This window comes from Prunus avium, chromosome 4 (genome assembly GCF_965620075.1).
Source record: "Prunus avium chromosome 4, drPruAviu1.hap1.1, whole genome shotgun sequence".
Taxonomy (NCBI): Eukaryota; Viridiplantae; Streptophyta; class Magnoliopsida; order Rosales; family Rosaceae; genus Prunus; species Prunus avium.
This window is the reverse complement of record NC_142287.1, coordinates 28,996,499-29,014,814: the sequence shown is the minus strand read 5'-3', so window position 1 is coordinate 29,014,814 and position 18,316 is coordinate 28,996,499. Positions and strand designations below refer to the sequence as shown.

The following is an 18,316-nucleotide window of genomic DNA, read 5'->3' as shown; positions in this document are numbered from 1 at the left end:
TAATCCTACAGGTAAGTTAGAAAACATCAATACATCCAGTCTCAAAAAAATTATTTTAATGTGAATTCTAGCCTCGCTAACTTCTTTTGTTTGATATCTTTAAAACTTAAAAGAATGAAGAAAAAAAGGAAGTCAGAAATATGTAGTTAGCCGCCGCATGAGTTGCCCTGCCCACTCAGCAGACCATTTTTATATATTTTAAGCCTTATGCACACCACAAAATAGAACATCTTTTTTTTTTTTTGGTTCGAGATGATGTAAGAAAAGTTTATTAGTTGACTTGATTGGTGGGAAAAGGTGTAATCTTTAATTAAATTGAACTAATTTGCAATTAGCTTGATTTGATTTGGCTTACTTGGAGATAATTGTTAATGATAGTAACAAGTAAGAAAATCTCATGGACACGTGGACTGTAATTAGGCCCATGGACATGTATCAAGTGTTGAAAAGGATTATGAGAGTACACCTTAGGTTTAAGTAGTGAGCAAAAATATTTCCAGAGCGTAAATACTTTCTATATAATCTTATTCTTTTTTTAACACTTGAGATTTTCTTATGTGTTACTGTCATTAACAATATTTTCATTCTATAAATTTGTATTAATCATTTAATATCAAAGACTACATTCCTAAACTATTTGAATATGATGTCATTTTTCTCTTAAAATTTCTCGATCTTCAACGATAAAATAGTTTGAGAAGTAAACCAAATGAATATGAACCGTGATGTAAACATTGTTATACCAAATCAACGTGAATTACTTACAAGCTCTCTAATCACCAGAGAATTAGTAAGTCCACTATTTTTTGTCACCAAATGGGTTACTAAGCCCAAACCACAAGTTAAGAAGGAAGAGAATTTTGTGAGTTGGGCCTCCAACTTTCTTGGACCCTCTCCATTACACAGAGTCGCGCACGTACCCACCACACTCACACAGTACAGCTTCAATGACAGGGACGGAGAGTCGGTGACAGAATTATTATTTTTAATTATTTTTCAGAAAAAAGAGAGGATAAAAACACTATCTGGGTAACTCGTCTCTGCTTACTCACTGAAGCTCCTTCTGTTTTTGTGATTAAAGTGAGGTAAATTTTTCTGCTTGATCCACCTCTTTTGCTTTTGTATTCTGTAATGTGTTTGAAGATCTGCGAAAATAAATTTCATTTGAGTTTGAATTTGCATTCGCACTTCATTTTATGTTCCGTTTGGTTGCCCGGAAAAAAAATGCGGGAAAAATTAGAATACCTCAGAATCTTAGACAGACTATCAGCATCTGAATTCTTAAATCAACAATTTTTAGTGCGTGTTATGTTTGAAACTTTGAATGCTTTAATGTAGTCTCATTTGTGTTTCAGCGAAGTGGCAGAGATGGATGCATCAACAGTGCTATATAACCAGCTCAAGGTTTTACTTTGTTGGGATATTTTAAATTCTTGTGTTAAAGGGTATATGCATTTGGATGCTTTATGGCTCCAATGGGTACTTTAATCTTTGATTTGATCAATCTCCACAGGCAGCAGAACCATTTTTCTTATTAGCGGGTCCCAATGTGATTGAATCCGAGGAGCACATTTTCCGGATGGCCAAGCACATAAAGAATGTTGCAACAAAGTATGCTCCTTCTCTTTGGGATTTATGCATTTACTCTTTGAACATTTGTTTATTTTTGTAGTTTATTTTAAGCAAAATAAGAGAAGGAAAAAGATTCATTTTTATTGGGCTCTTCTATGTGCCAAAATGGGGATAGAAGATTGGATTTGAACTTTATTTATTTGATTTTTGGTGAGATAGACAACTTGTTTTCCAATCTTGTAGAGTTGGATTGCCATTGGTTTTCAAGTCAAGCTTTGATAAAGCCAACCGTACATCCTCAAAATCATTCCGGGGTCCTGGCCTCGCTGAAGGCTTAAAGGTGATGGACAGCTACTCATCATTTTGTTTTCATTCGAAGTTAAGATACAAACCACTTTGGTTTCTGTGGTGATAAATATAGAGAGTGTACTAGATATTTATTAATTTTCAAATAGACTACAATTTCAGTGTTGGTAATCAGTTTTTCCCATCGTGGTTAGTCATGTGTTCTTGAACTTTGAAGTTTTCCTATGTCATGTGCTGATACATTTAACCTTCTAATGGCTTAGCTGCAATTACTAGGGCTTACAAAAAAATCATGGTTAGAACTTTCTAGACTAAAATTGATCTTTCCTAGCATGAAATTGACATTAATTATCAATAGAGAAGATATTTAACTTGGAATCACTAATTCCTCTTTATTTTTCCCGAATTATTTCAGATCCTTGAGAAGGTTAAAGTAGCATATGACATCCCTATAATTACAGATGTGCACGAAGCTAGCCAGGTGAGCATTCTGTCTCCTCTCTTAATATACATAATTTATAACTCTTGTTTTTAATATACTAAATATTGTTTTTTTTAAGCCTGGAAATTTGATGGGTTAAAGATAAAGCCTAAAGGGTAGGAAGAACGAGCTTTGTTTGACAAGACACTCTTTGCTTTGCTGAATAAATGTGTACCATTTGGATACCTCGGATACGTTATCTCTATCACAATATGTCCATGTAATTTGTAACAATGTGTGTGGATAAGGAAAAGAGAGACTCTGGAATAGTTTATAATTTACTCTGTTATATTTCTTGATTTTGGACTCGATCAATATCATCTCTATGCATTCTATCTTGAATACTTGCATGCACAATCAGGCAACACCATGCATCCTCGATTTCTTTACCATCCTGTGTTAAACATCAAGGAAAGTTCCTCGGATAAAGAAAAAAAAGACGATTACCACGGGTCTCTTTAACAACCATTCCCAGATTGAATCAAAGATCGGTCAACTGGTTTGTAACAGGTCATGAACTGTTCTTCACATTTTTCTTTGCTTTGTTGTTTTTCCTAGTGTGAAGAAGTTGGTAAAGTTGCAGACATTATTCAGATTCCTGCATTTTTGTGCCGCCAGGTTAAGTTAAACGGAATCCTCTATCAGAAGAAATTGTCATGAAATTTTTCGTTTCAGAGGATGTGAGAGTGCCAATGTATCTTATTTGTGACTTCTTATGAAAGCAGACTGATCTTCTAGTTGCTGCAGCCAAGACTGGAAAAATTATCAACATTAAGAAAGGCCAATTCTGCGCACCTTCTGTGAGTGATTTTCTCTCTCTCTCTCTCTCTCTCTCTCTCTCTCTCTGGGTTTAATGATGAGTAGTTCAATCTGAACTAACTGATTAGACCTCCACCGACTTATCTCTTTTAAAAGAGTTAGGTATGCTTCTGAGTCTGATATTAATCTTCAAAATGTTCATATTTTCAGGTCATGGTAAATTCTGCTGAGAAGGTTAGACTGGCTGGAAATCCAAACGTTATGGTCTGTGAAAGGGGAACTATGTTTGGCTATAGTAAGTCTTACAGTATCTATGCTCTCTTCAATCAAGCTTTCTATTTCAGCTGGCCATTGCTTAATTCTAGTGAAACTATATTTCGTTGGCGTCATGTTTCCCCCTTTTGTCTTTAAACTTCCATGCATTGACTCTCCATTCATATTTCCTGAGATTTAATGTTGCCTTCTAAACATTCTACGATCAAAGTTATTGATGCATTCTCATAATTTGTTCTTGCTCAGTTGATTTATCCTATATTTCTGCTTTGGTTTATAGATGATTTAATTGTTGATCCGCGCAATTTGGAGTGGATCAGAGAAGCTAACTGTCCTGTTGTAAGTTAAATTTATACTCTGCTCCTATTTTTATGTGCTGTTGTTATTTTGTGCTTTATTTTCCTATGAAAGAGAAACAATTCTGTTGTGAGGAATACTTGGAAGTATACAACTACACCCCCTCCGTTTACCCAGTCTCAATTTGTTTCCAAAATGATTTTTATAATGTTTGGTTGAAATAGAAAGTAAGTGCTTCTGGGGATGGAGAAGCGCCTATAGGAAGCGATTGTAGGAAATGTTGGGCACTGAATGTATAGGAAACACTTGGCTTTCTAATGAAATTTTTTATCGTCATCTCATAAAAAGACAATGAAAATTTGACTCTTATATTGTCCTGTTTCCTCATAAATACTGAAATCAATTACAAAGAGGTTGAAATATGTGTTTGTATGTTGCTAGTAGGTCTGAGTTGTCTAACAATCTATTGAAAACTTGACATGTATCCAGTTCAGTTGGGTGACCTTTACTTGATCCTTACAAATGCTTTCAGTTATTGGTTCTCGTTGGATAATTCTCTTTCACTTTTGATTCTTTTCTGCCCCAATTTTTCAATAGTGATAATCTGAACATGCTGCCTTCATTTCATTTTAAAATCTGAGGACACAACCAGCTGATTCAACTTAAGTGTTTCGCTACAGGTTGCTGATGTAACACATGCATTGCAACAGCCTGCAGGGAAAAAGGTGAGAAAATTCTTACACATATTATTTCGTAAGTTAGCGTTCTGCGATTTCCTCGTTTCAAAAAGTATGGTTATGCCACAACTTATGTAGTCCATGTTATTTCCCCTGAAAACTGTAACCTAGACTATATAATCCTTTACATATCTCCTTGACATAGAAATGACCTGTGAAAAATCACATAATTTGGGTAGTTGGGGAGAAAATGTTGCATTGTTTCATTTCTTTTTGAGTAACAACAAACATTAGGAACCGGTCTTATCTTATTGCATGTGTGGATGAAATTATAAATACTTTTGGCAATTGCTTCTGGTTGTTGATGTTGTAATTTTTTTAATTTTTTGGAGATATTTGCAATAATCCTGCTTTTCTGTAAGTTTCTGTCAGTAGTGTCACAATATTTCTTCCGTTAAGATGTAATATGATTACTTTAGTTTGATAAGATTGTTTTTCTCATATCAAATGGTAACTCTACTTTCTCCTATAGTTGGACGATGGAGGTGTAGCCAGTGGTGGTCTTCGTGAATTGATTCCGTGCATTGCAAGGACAGCAGTTGCTGTTGGAGTGGATGGAATTTTCATGGAGGTAAAGTAATCTGCTGATGCAGGCATTATGCTTCATCTACTCTTAGGATTAGGATTCGTAATTCTAGGGGTGCTAGAGAACAAATTAGTTGAAGTTAAGTAATTCCAATTACCAGTATTGCACAGATTAATTTGAATTCATTTGAGTTTACTTTGAAGGAGCTTTGTGAATAAATAATCTCGTTTATCTTCAACTATTTCCATACAAATTCGAAAGTGTGCAATATGAATTCATCTTTCTTAGCTTTTAATTGTATGGCCATATGAAGCTGCGCAAAGATTTCTTAGGGTAGTATTCTTCTTTATCAATAGATTCATATATGCACACTTTGCTGTAGACTTTTGAGTTTTAAAGACTTTCCTTTGGGGACTTAGGTACATGATGATCCTTCTAATGCGCCAGTTGATGGTCCAACTCAATGGGTGAGTCATACTTTCTTATTCCATGAGCATTTTCTCTGGAAGTTCATTCCTGTTGTGGCATATTTGAATAAATAAAAAATTTTAAACTAAAAGTATTTTATCAAGTTAAGATGTTTAAATTACTTCTTATATATGATTGTAGCCCTTGCGCCATTTGGAGGAACTGCTGGTAGAGCTTGTAGCAATTGCTGTAAGTCCTTTGCCTCATTCATAATATGAGCAGTTACAGTTCTGTTCATTTTTGTGTCAACTGGATAAAAAATTATTGAAATGCTATGTACATGGAATGCTATATTATCTTGGTTACTTGAGAAGTATATCTGAGAGTCAATAGCATGTGGGTTGTTACATTATCCATGATTGGAAATGCAGTTTTAGCTAGTGAAGTATCAATACGCGATTCTTTCAGCAACTTTTGAGACAATTCAGGAGTATTTTATTTGAGACATATATGCTATTTGTATATGGTACAGTCTCCCCTCCCAAAACCTTCCTTGACTACACCTCAAAAGGATGGAGAAGAAAAGAAAAAAAAGAAGATTAAAAACCTGAACGATTTTTCATTTTGGTTTCTGCACTTCAAACAATATGATTTTTCATTTTGTTGCTAGATACTGACCTGGATGTTCTATTTTGTTGTTAATTTTTAGAGGGTAAGCAAGGGGAAGCAACGCTTCAACATTGATCTCACACCCTATTGTGATTAGAAGACTTGAAGCTACACTATTGGTAAGAAGGGTGGTAAAACACTTTAAATATTTGCCATTTTTTCTTTTGTTAGCGATTATTGTGAATAGGTGGTGTGTCATAGCGCATCCTAGAGTGAAAAGAAGGAGAGCACATCCATCCTCAATCCAAAAACTGTAATTAATGAGGGTGCAGATTGGGGCAACAAGATGCAGAACTGAGTGGTTTGCGCTACTCTCAATCACATACTTTTTGCCCCTCCAGGCAATATGTAGGTCTGAAAATTGAGCTGAAAGAGTTTAAAACATTTCTTTCTTGTCACTGCCGACGTATATACTGCCTGATAGTCTTTAGAGAGCTTAACATGATTTTGACCAAATGATACTCTTACTGGTTTTCTTCTATTTTATTTTGACCTACCAGCCCCATTCAAGTTCCTGATATGAGTCTGCTTCTGCTGTTACTTATTTCAGGTATACGCCTGTGTTCAAGTAATGCATGTTTAAGTGATAGCTACCTCTGTAGGGGGTGACATTTTGCCACATCCCCACTGGATGAGCTGGTGATAATGTTTGTGCAGACCAGGATCAAATATGAGATAAGATGCTGTCCTTCACCGGGCTATGCCATCATTTATTTATCATTGTATTCATGAATTCATAGCAGTTTGAAAGGTTTATGAAATAATTTTTTTTGTTTTCTTCAATCATTTGGTTTGCTTCCCTGTAATCTGTGATGTTTATGCATATTAAGAGAATAATTAATTTTGTGTTCCTACTCTTCTTTAGGGTTTTGGAACGGGAAGGAATGAAATCTTTTTATTTTTCGAGGTCAAAATTGCCTTTAGTATTTTTTGGTCATAATAACTTGCCTTTAGTTTATAGATCATCAAATTAAGGTTTGTTTGGAAATGTTTTTTTTTTTTTTTTTTGGTGAAAACCAAGGTATCCCCCGCGCGATTGCGGGGACTAACCCTCGAGGTACTGTCGGGCGCAAAGCGGGGACCTCTCCCAACAAAGTCTACTCTATTCGCAAGCGCCTGGGATCGAACCCAGGACCTCTTGTTTAAAGGATCCAAGCCCTTTCCACTTGGACCAACTTGGACCAACTCCTGTTGGTTGTTTGGAAATGTTTTTAAAATGGCTAAAAAGAGGTTTTTAGATAACCAAAACCGCTTATGACAATACATTTAGCAGAAAAAGTTAAAATGTTCCTTTGCCATCTTTAGTATTTTTGGAGAACCACCTTGAACGCTAACTTTATAAAAGTTTCAACATCTAATAAAATTGTTTATAAGCGGAATTACATGTGACTTTCAATTTTCCCAATCTCGGTTGATCTTTCACTTTTGTAATTTTTGGGTAAAGTTGCTCTCACTTTTTATCTCTTGTTTTATAACAAAATTGTATTAGAATAAGTTTTATTGCAAGCGATTAGAAGAGGGAGTTTATACAAATATTAATTGAGTGCTTAGCGATTTCGAAACTTCTGTCCTCGTAGAGTTGAACCCTAGGAAAGTTGGTGGAATTAACCATTGGAGAAAAAATTTGGCAAAAAAAACATTCGAGTGAAAAGCAAAAAATAAATAGGAAAACACATATTCTGAAAAGAAAAGAAAAAATGTCATATTCATATATCAACACGTGTTCCAAAAGCCCTAATTCTTACAAACCTGAAAACCTCCCCGCCGCGCGGCTAAGGCTTCGTCCGTCGTCTGCACCAAAAATTACAAAACCACCGATATCTCGCCAATTCCATTCTTCTCAGTCCCCAACCTCCGGTATCTCGGGTCTCATCTTTATACCAAGTATATAATCAATGGCCGATAATACCCGAAATATCCGAAACATATGCATACTGGCCCACGTGGACCACGGCAAGACCACTCTGGCCGACCACCTAATCGCTGGAGCCGGCGCCGGCGTCGTCCACCCCAAACTCGCCGGCCGCCTCCGGTTCATGGACTATCTCGACGAGGAACAGAGGCGCGCCATCACCATGAAAAGCTCCTCCATCTCTCTTCAATACAAAGAGCACTCCATCAACCTCATCGACTCTCCGGGCCACATGGACTTTTGCAGCGAGGTCTCCACCGCCGCTCGATTAAGCGACGGCGCTTTGGTCCTGGTTGACGCCGTTGAGGGCGTCCACATCCAAACGCACGCCGTTTTGCGCCAGGCTTGGATTGAGAAGCTCACGCCTTGCTTGGTGCTCAACAAGATTGACCGGTTGATCTCCGAGTTGAAATTGAGTCCCATGGAGGCTTATACGAGGTTAGTGCGTATTGTTCATGAGGTTAATGGGATTGTGAGTGCGTATAAGAGCGAGAAGTACTTGTCTGACGTTGATGCTATACTTTCTGGGCCTTCTGGAGATGTGGGTAGTGACCAAAATCTGGCCCTTTTGGATGTGGAGGATGATGAGGAAGATACGTTTCAGCCCCAGAAGGGCAATGTAGCGTTTGTGTGTGCTTTGGATGGTTGGGGTTTTTGTATTCGTGAGTTTGCTGAGTTTTATGCTTCGAAACTAGGTGCGAGCACAGCTGCTTTGCAAAAAGCTCTGTGGGGACCCAGGTACTATAATCCCAAAACCAAGATGATTGTGGGGAAGAAAGGTGTAGCTGGTTTAAGTAAAGCCAGACCCATGTTTGTTCAGTTTGTGCTTGAACCACTTTGGCAGGTCTATCAGGCTGCTTTGGAAGATGGTGATAATAATAAAGTGATGCTTGAGAAAGTAATCAAGTCGTTTAATTTGAATGTACCACCGCGTGAGCTTCAGAACAAGGATCCTAAGGTTGTGCTTCAAGCTGTGATGAGCCGATGGCTTCCTCTGTTTGATGCAGTCTTGTCAATGGTGGTTAGGTGTATGCCTGACCCAGTTGCAGCACAGGCATATCGAATAACACGGTTGCTTCCCAAGAGACAGGTTCTGAGTGATGGGGTTGATCCCAACGTGCTTGCTGAGGCAGAGCTTGTGAGAAAATCAGTTGAAGCTTGTGATTCGAGGCCAGAAGCTCCTTGTGTTGCTTTTGTTTCCAAAATGTTTGCTGTCCCAATGAAAGTACTTCCACAGAGGGGATTACATGGGGAAATCATAAACAACGTAAGTGATGAGGGTGAATTGAATGAGTGCTTCCTTGCATTTGCAAGGATCTTTAGTGGGGTTCTTTATTCAGGGCAGAAAGTTTATGTGCTTTCAGCTTTGTATGATCCATTAAAAGGGGAGTCAATGAAGAAGCATATCCAGGAGGCTGAGTTGCAATCTTTATATCTCATGATGGGCCAAGGCTTAACACATGTGGCCTCTGCACATGCTGGGAATCTCGTGGCAATTCGAGGCCTTGGCCAGCATATACTGAAAAGTGCAACACTTTCGTCAACTAGAAACTGTTGGCCTTTCTCCAGTATGGCATTCCAAGTTTCTCCCACTCTAAGAGTCGCAATTGAGCCTTCTTATCCTGCAGACATGGGTGCACTGACAAAGGGTTTACGGCTGCTTAACCGGGCAGACCCGTTTGTAGAGGTCACGGTTTCTGCTAGGGGAGAGCATGTTCTGTCTGCTGCAGGAGAGGTACATCTTGAAAGATGCATAAAGGATTTGAAGGATAGATTTGCAAGGATAGACTTGAAAGTGTCTCCACCTCTTGTTTCTTATAAAGAGACCATTGAGGGAGATGTAGTCGATAAACTTGAGAATTTGAAATTGTTTCTTAAGAGCTCAGATTGTGTTAAGAAAAAGACGCCAAATGAAAGGTGTACTATTAAGGTGCGAGTCATAAAGCTCCCACCTTCTTTAACTAAGGTGCTTGAGGAGAATTCTGGTTTACTTGGGGAAATCATCGAAGGTAATGCCCAGACCAATAAAAGTTTGGACACAAAGATTTCAAGGATTGAAGAAGATGAGAATCCGACTGAAGCACTGACAAAACGTATCATGGATGCTGTGGAGAGTGATATTTATTCTAGTGGTGAAAATGACAAGGATCGGGTTGAGAAATGTAAACTGAAGTGGCAAAAACTTCTTAAAAGGATATGGGCACTTGGCCCTTCGCAGGTTGGTCCTAACATCCTGCTTACTCCAGACCTTAAAGGAAAGGATACTGATGGCTCTGTCCTCATCCGCGGCAACTCTCACGTATCTGAAAAATTAGGATTTGTGGATGCTTGTGGCAGTGGAAATATAGCTGGTGATACATCTTCAGAAGTAACTCAAGCATTGTATGAGGAGGCAGAGAGCCTTGAAAGCAGTGTTGTATCTGGGTTTCAAGTGGCGACAGCCGCTGGACCTTTATGTGATGAACCTATGTGGGGTTTAGCATTTCTTATTGAGGCTGAAATTGAACCATTGACTGCTCAATGTGATGAGGTGGAAGCCTCCCACCAGCAACATGAGCAATATGGCATCTTCAGAGGACAGGTAATGACAACCGTCAAAGATGCTTGTAGAGAAGCCGTGCTTCAAAAGAAGCCACGGCTTGTGGAAGCCATGTACTTCTGTGAGTTGAACACGTCAACTGAGCATTTGGGTTCTATGTACGCTGTGCTTGGGAGAAGGCGGGCTAGAGTTTTAAAGGAGGAAATGCAGGAAGGCTCCCCATTGTTCACCGTGCATGCATATCTGCCAGTTTCTGAAAGCTTTGGTTTTGCAGATGAGCTTAGAAGATGGACTTCTGGTGCTGCAAGTGCTCTTCTTGTGCTTAGTCACTGGGAAGCACTTCCCGACGATCCTTTCTTTGTACCGAAAACAGAAGAGGAAATTGAGGAGTTTGGTGATGGTTCTAGTGTGCTTCCCAATACCGCAAGGAAACTAATTAATGCCGTGAGACGGAAGAAGGGCCTTCATGTAGAGGAAAAAGTAGTACAGCACGCAACAAAGCAGAGGACCCTGGCTCGTAAAGTGTAGAGGTTGTCGATATAGTTGATGAGTGATTAACTCCTTCAGTGCAGAGGATCCTTCTCTATATTGTGAAGGGACAATTTTGTAGTCCTTTGTGAGCGATCAACTCCTTTTTGCAGAAGTATAGAGGTTGTTGATATAGTTGTAATGTGCTTACTTTAGTATAATTTCATTTTATTGTTGGATTTTGCGGAAGCCGGCATTTGAGTTTTATCTTCTCTTAGGATTAGGATTCTTTTAGTGCTTTGGTAATATTAGAGAGATCGTATTTTGTTGAAGGTAAACTCCAATTACCAGCAATACTTGTACAAAATAACTTGACAATGTGTTTATTATACGATTTGCTTTTGATAATTTCTGGCTAAGATCTCACTTGTTTGCCAAAGTGCCAATCTGATATTCAGGAGGCTCATTTGTAGTCCAGATGTGAATTGCAAAGCAGAGTATGATTTATATTATTAAGTATTTCATTTTATTTTTTTTGCATTTATACCCTCGAGTAAATGGACATCGCAGCAAACAACCCTAAAATAGCACAGCACATGAATAGATATTTCATATTGTGCAAATAGCCATGATATCATTATGATGGGATGGGGGCATCATATTTTACTTCATCATGTGTTGAGTTTCTAGTGTATGAAATTTTCTCTCTTCTGCTTTGGAGGTCGAAACTAGCAAATTAATATCTACATTGCGGGCGGCTACCCTGTTGTTATAATTTTTTTTTTAAAAAAAAATAGTATAGCCGCGCGGCTGTACCTGTTTACAACGCGGCGACTAGGCGCTGGACGGGGGTTTATATATATATATATATATATATATATATATAAATATTATAGCCGTGCGGCGAGACCAGGTTTTTAAAAATAGAATAGCCGCTCGGCTGTACTCCTTTGACACGTGGCGCCTAAGCGCTGAGCAGGTCCTCTGGGTTTTTTATATATAGTATAGCCGCGCGGCTAGACCTGGCGTTTAAAATTTATAAATCAGCTGTATGATTATATAATTGAAATTTATAAATCAGCTGATGTACCTGCTCGAATATAACTTGTGATCAACTTATTTGACTTTAAATGATATTGCCAAATTCACGTTGATCAAACGGTTTAGGTTCATTGCAAAATTGAGTGGGTGTTACTGGTGGAAACCAAGTGGGTTTCCTGTTGCGGGCGAGAGGGAAAGTTGACGGGAACGGCTTCTCTGTTTTGATTGGCATATGAGGTTTGGATTGTGAAGGAGGAGGGGGCAGAGTTTTGGTGTGTGGAATGTGGGAAAATTTTAAGCACCAATGTTGGTGGTTTTCTTGTATTTCTAAGATTTGTCATGGATGGTGGAAGATTTGTCTAAGATTTGTATTTCTAAAATTCAATTTGTTACAGCTTCTCCAAGATTTTAAGCTGAGCTTGATTTCATATGCAAAAATTCAATTATATAATGATACAAAATAATTTGTAGTTCAGATGTGAATTGCAAAGCAGAGTATGATTTATATTATCAAGTATTTCATATTTTCTTTTCATTTATGCCCTCGAGTAAACGGACATCTCACAGCAAGCAACCCCAAAATAGCACAACACATAGAATAGATATTTCATATTGTGCAAATAGTAAGGGATAATTGAATGTCCGAAGGTTGACCCGAAAAAAAGGAAGAAACAAAAATTGTCCCAAGGAGAAAGGGGGTTCTGTCAAATATAGTATCTTCGCTGTAAAAAAGAATATTATAAATTCATTAATGAAAATTACAAAATTACCCTTAAAAATCCCTAGAAGTTCTCCTTTATCCTATTATTTATTCCATCATTTGTTTTCTACTCTCTCTTACTTTTGGACCCGCCGCTCATTCAAATTTTCTTGACCGCTCGTTCAATTTCAGCCAAAATAAAGAGGTAACAAACTTAATTTTAGCTGCATCCGAGGGAATGACTCCATTAGATTAGATTTGTAGATGATTACTAACATGAATATAGTTTCTAGTTCGTATTTTTAGATAAAAGATTTACTTAATTTTGAGCTACATATGTTTTTTTTTTCATAGTTTTTGTTTGAACATTAATTTGCATACATATGAACATTTTCTTTTAAGAATCCATATATTTGAACATTCTAGTATTACATAATTTTTAGGGCATACATTATGAAAAGCATGATGATCTCCATATATACTAAAATAAATTTATGTTGGAATATATATATATATGTAGATATCTATTTATATTTTTAAATTCTGTTTTGGTTCATGATTTGGTTGGATAGACTAATGATTTGTAATTTGTAGCATATCTTGTTATTAGATTATCTGTTTTAAGAGCTATAAATTCTTCGGTGCACTCCTCACATTGCTACATAATGTTAATGTGATTGATAGTGAAATTATCATGTAACGCTCTTGTTAAGAACAATCATTGCTGTGATCAAACAATATTAATGAACTTTGTTGTATACACAGAGCATGAACATGGTGCCCCGCTACCAAAGTGGAGATCAAGGGAGAAGATTGGATCCCGCACCAAAAGCACCAAAGCTTCCTTTTGAGATGATCATTGAGATTCTGAGTTGGCTAACTGTAGACGCTTTGCTGAGAATGAAGTCTGTCTGCAAGAAATGGTGTGCTTTGATTGAAGACCATCACTTCATTGTGAAGCATATGTATCGGGCTAGTCCTCTGCCAATAAAATGTCAATACAGTAGGAAACATGACCAAGTAGCCCTTCTTCATAGTAAAAATATCCGGTGTATGTCCCGTGTTGCCGGCTTGTTTGTAGAGAAGCATCATCGTCTTCCTGTTTGCCGCATCAGAAATCCGGTGATCGGTCATGTCCTTGACTTGCCTAATGCACATATGGATGTGTGTAGAATGAAATGTGCTTTTGATTCATTGACTGGTGATGCCAAATTGGTAAGTGCTTATATCCACAATGATGAAGTGGGATATGAAGTTATGAGCATTGGACAAGATGGGGATTGGAGAGCCTTGAAACACCCAAACCAAGGCTTGTTGAAGAAAAATGGCAAATGGGCAACAAGAAGGCAATTTTTTCTAACTGATGAGGTTCATGATGGGGTTTATTTTTGTTCTGAAATTATAACAGATGGGGAAGATTGGTGCTTGGAAGTCCAAGCTCTCGATCCGTGGAACGAGTGCTTCATCACAACTACATTGCCCCAAGGAGTTTTCAATGGCTGCAAGAGAGTTTGGGTTTTCAATTGGAACCAACATATAGCTGTTGGAGATATTGTAGAGCAAGACCTTCATGTCTTGGTGCTAGAAGACTTGAAAGAACAAAAATGGAGTGAAAATAAGATCATTGTGCCATTGAAATTTTTGCAGCATCAGCCACTTTTGGATGATCAAGTTCTCATTCCTCTGAAGGCTGATTGTGATGAGCTCAAGCTGCGTTATAAGGGAGGGAAGACTCTCTTTTATGACATGAACAATGAGGTGATTAAGAAGGTGGTGTATAAATGGTTTGACACCGATCTTCTGGGATTTTATAAGCCAAGCCTTGTGAGTCTCAAGGGAATGAGACAAGACGAGAGGGTACGACTCAGAATGGGGATTGATTAGAGCAATTGCAATTAATTTGGTGGTTGTTTATGATTATGAAATTACATTTTTATTTTAAAGAATTTTGCGAATTGGTTTGTTCCAGATTACTGCTCAAGTCTTTATACTCTGACGTGTGATTAATTTTTTTTTAAATTTGCCTTTAATATATTAGATTTTGTTTTGAAAGTTCACCAAAATAGCATCAAAATGAAATTGGTCTCATAAACTGCCAAATTACGATTACATCAAGTACATTAGTCCGGTTTAGCCAAGCTTTGCAAGAACATACCAATTTGGGTTTTGCCGCCATCACTTCCTGAATATACTGCATGCATTCTCTTATCATATATAGATAGCTTCACTAGAATTATTAAATCAAGTTTCATATTCTTAATAGAACAATGCTATATCACTCTACCCTTTTTTTTCTCCTAACTCACATACATGGCATTCCCGCATTGTTGTGTTCTGAATCGAGTGATGTGATCGAAAAAAAAGAACCTAGATGAGATGATGAGGAGAGAAGATTGCACCATTTTATCTAAAATCTAAACGATCAAATTCTATTTCCTGTCTCCCTCCTCTCCTAGTAAGACTTGGACATGGATTTTTAAAAAAGAAAAACGAAAAATGATAAAATCCTTGCGGAAGATGAAATGATATATGAACCTTAATCTTGTATATGGCAAAAAGAAAACAATCACAGTAGTCCTTGAGTTATTTACAATCAGAAAAATTCAACTCTACATAGGTGGGAATGGGACTAACATTAATAATAACAAATCCCAATTTTGAGGTTATTACAGTAAGGTCATACTTATGTGTGTGCGAGCACAAAAGAATAGAAATGGGAAATGAAACTGAATGAGTTTTTCCCTTTGGGATGAGACCCCTTTTGAAAGATAACGTGTTCGTCTGTTCGGATTTAACATATTTTCAAATTAACCCTCACACTTTCTAGATTACAAAGATGACATTTTCATTTTGTTAAGGGAATGAATTCATCCAGTTGACTGATGAAGTCCATCTGCTTCCAGAAGATCATAAAGCAAAAGTTGACAAGCTATATTAGAGGTGAACTTTCAATGATCTTAGTATGTACCAATGTCTTAATTTCTCCATCGTATGATTACAAAGTTGATCAGTGATTGAAAGTGCCTACCTTTGTCATGAAAAACAGGTGATGAGACTGACCCTTTTTAGAGTTCCAAGATTCAAAGAAACCAACAGCAACTTCAAGTTGAGAATCATGCAACACGAATCATACCTCAATACCTAGCTATGCTTCTCTTCATGGGAAGTTGAAACTCACCCAAGGTAGCTACATCTGAAATTCGGTTTATTGTGAAATTTCTCTCTTCAATATCTGCTTTGGAGGTTGAAACTAGCAAATTAATATCTATAAACAGTATAGCCGAGCGGCTATACACGGTTTTAATAATTTTTTTCCCAAAAATGGTACAGCCGTGCGGCCATACTCGTTTTTCCAAATTTTGCCACCGGATATCTGTGCCAACGAACTTTCGTCGGGAGAGGTCTTTTTTTTTTATAAAAAATTTTGAAAATATAAAATTAGTTTATTTACTATTGTTTTTTTTGCCAACTTCTTTAATTTAATATATGTAATTAAGTAACATTTTAGCCTTTTTGAATTACTTTAATTAGTAATTATGTTTTAATTATTATTTCTTTAGTAAATATGTAAATACTTTACTGATTTCACAAATGACTTAATAAATAGTATTTTCGTTTAAGGGTCCTAATTAAATTTCTCCAAAGCCAAGCCCATAGTGCTTTGTTTATAAACACCTTTATAGGAGTGTGGATTTTCAATGTAGGATTTTCACTAGGCCTGTAAAAAAAGCCCGGGCCCGATGGGCTGGCCCGAACCCGGCCCTATTTTTTAATGCATGGGCTTACCCGGCCCGAAGTAATGGGCGGGCTTGGCCCGGCCCGAAGTCTAATGAGCAGGGCTTGGGCCTTATTTTTAAGCCCTTTAAAAACCCGGCCCGGCCCGACTATAATTATTTAATTTAATTAATATAATTATATTATATGTAATATTAATATTATTCTGTCGACAACTTTCTTTGTTGAAAGTTAAAGCATGCTTTGTCTCATTAAAAAAAAGAAAGTTCATGCATGCTTTGTCGGCAACTTTCTTCCTTGAAAGTTGAAACTTGAAAGCATGCTTTGCTTTGTCTCATCAAAAAAATTCTTTGGTTGATTGAAAGCTGACAAAGAAACGGCTATCTAATATAACTTTTCTTTCTTTAAGATGGAGTAGCTATCTTTCTTTCAAACCAGAGAATTTTTTGGTCATCCAGAGACTGGCTTGGCTTTACACTCTCAGCAGCTTTCGAAGTCTCACCCTGGCCTGCAACTGCTTTCTCCTTGGCTCCATTAGGGTTCGTAGTATCATCCTGCAAAGGTTCTTTGCCTTTATTTAGCACAGGTCTGGCTTTGCATTCATCTAGGCTGTGGCCTCTCATACGACAGAAGGAGCAAGACTTCGGGGGACTCTCGTCTCTCACACTTATGCAGTTCCTCAAGTTTGCGGTATTTTATATACAATTTATTGAAGCATATTAGTTGATTTCCCTTGGTATTTGATCTCTATTTAAATATCTGTTTTCAACTTGTGCTTGTGCTGTTCGAATTTTCTTGTTAATTAGAAATTTTAAAATGGACTCTACTCAAAGCCAGCGTATTGAGATTCCTGTTGTTGTTGACCCCTCTCAAGCTATTCCCTCTAGTCAAAAACAAAAACAAGCCTCTGATGCATGGTCACATTTTAAGAAAATTGAAATTGAAAAAGATGGTAAAAAAGAAGTAAAAGCCGAATGCAATTATTGTAAAAAGTTATTTTCTTGTGCATCCACAGGTGGTACTAGTCACTTAAAATCACAGCAAAAAAATTACCCTGTGCTTTCCACCATAGCCCGTGATATTTTAACCATTCCAGTGTCTTCAGTTGCTTCTGAATCAGCTTTTAGCAAAGGTGGACGTGTTATAAGTGACCATCGAGCAAGTTTGGCTCCAAATAGTGTTGAAGCGTGCATTTGTGGAAGTGATTGGATTAAACAAGAAAAAAAGAAAGTCAAGAAGAAAATGATTGTACAAGATGAACAAGAATGGCCGGAGTGGTTTGTCCAAGATGCAGAATAAATATTTTCATTTTTATTGTTTTGTAGTCTATTTCAATTTTGTTTCAACATTATTTCAAAATTTCAATGTATTGTTGTTATTATATAATTATGGATGAAGTTTTCAAACATAGAAAACAAATGGAGTTTAATAAAGCATAAAATAATGGCCCATTTTATAGGGCTAAATAGGCCCGACTCATTGGCCCGATCATAAGCCCGAAAATGTTAGGCCCATGGGTAGGGCCTGGGCTTTGTATATTTGATATAGGATTGGCCCGGCCCGGCCCGATAATTCCTTAGGGCTGAAAAAGCCCGTTACTAGTTAGGGCCTGGGCTCACAACTCTTAGGGCCGGGCTGGCCCGGCCCGGCCCGTTTTACAGGCCTAATTTTCACAAAGGGCACCTTAAAAGATAGGCCTCCAGAGAAGCAATTATCAAGAACACTCTAACTCAACATGCAATTCTCTACGACAAATAATATATATGTGCAATAACAGAATTTAGTAGTACTCGAGAGAACGAGATCGATTATAAGGAAACATTCCCACACAAAAAGATATGAGCAACAAAGAGTGCAATTTTTTTACGAGCCTCTTAGATCTAGATCCAAAAC

General features: G+C 37.5%; 3 protein-coding genes and 1 long non-coding RNA gene across 5 annotated transcripts; all 4 read left to right on the top strand.

The window, feature by feature from the left end:
* Positions 1–929: 929 nt before the first annotated feature.
* LOC110755885 (2-dehydro-3-deoxyphosphooctonate aldolase 1) lies at positions 930–6,942 on the top strand. Of its 2 annotated transcripts, none has more exons than XM_088252577.1 (15): positions 930–1,085; positions 1,356–1,404; positions 1,514–1,611; positions 1,792–1,912; positions 2,294–2,359; positions 2,918–2,977; positions 3,085–3,159; positions 3,329–3,413; positions 3,672–3,730; positions 4,369–4,413; positions 4,898–4,996; positions 5,371–5,418; positions 5,561–5,608; positions 6,069–6,147; positions 6,579–6,942. In XM_088252577.1, exons 2-14 carry the CDS (start codon positions 1,369–1,371, stop codon positions 6,123–6,125), a joined length of 897 nt encoding a protein of 298 aa, XP_088108703.1. In that variant the 5' UTR covers positions 930–1,085; positions 1,356–1,368; the 3' UTR covers positions 6,126–6,147; positions 6,579–6,942. The 2 variants fall into 2 exon arrangements, with proteins under 2 accessions (XP_088108703.1, XP_021812879.2); XM_021957187.2 differs by having other exon boundaries at positions 931–1,085; positions 1,816–1,912.
* A 736-nt stretch (positions 6,943–7,678) lies between these two features.
* Positions 7,679–11,475, top strand: LOC110755878 (Ribosomal protein S5/Elongation factor G/III/V family protein). Its single transcript, XM_021957181.2, has one exon. The coding sequence runs from the start codon at positions 7,924–7,926 to the stop codon at positions 11,005–11,007; it is 3,084 nt and encodes a 1,027-aa protein (XP_021812873.1). The 5' UTR covers positions 7,679–7,923; the 3' UTR covers positions 11,008–11,475.
* A 1,981-nt stretch (positions 11,476–13,456) lies between these two features.
* On the top strand, positions 13,457–14,572 carry LOC110755877 (putative F-box protein At3g25460). The gene has a single exon (XM_021957180.2). It carries the CDS (start codon positions 13,457–13,459, stop codon positions 14,570–14,572), a length of 1,116 nt encoding a protein of 371 aa, XP_021812872.2.
* Positions 14,573–16,759: 2,187 nt separating this feature from the next.
* On the top strand, positions 16,760–17,679 carry LOC148295185 (uncharacterized). Its single transcript, XR_015835377.1, has 2 exons — positions 16,760–17,113; positions 17,439–17,679. It is a non-coding gene; the product is annotated as an uncharacterized LOC148295185 (long non-coding RNA).
* Positions 17,680–18,316: the final 637 nt, after the last annotated feature.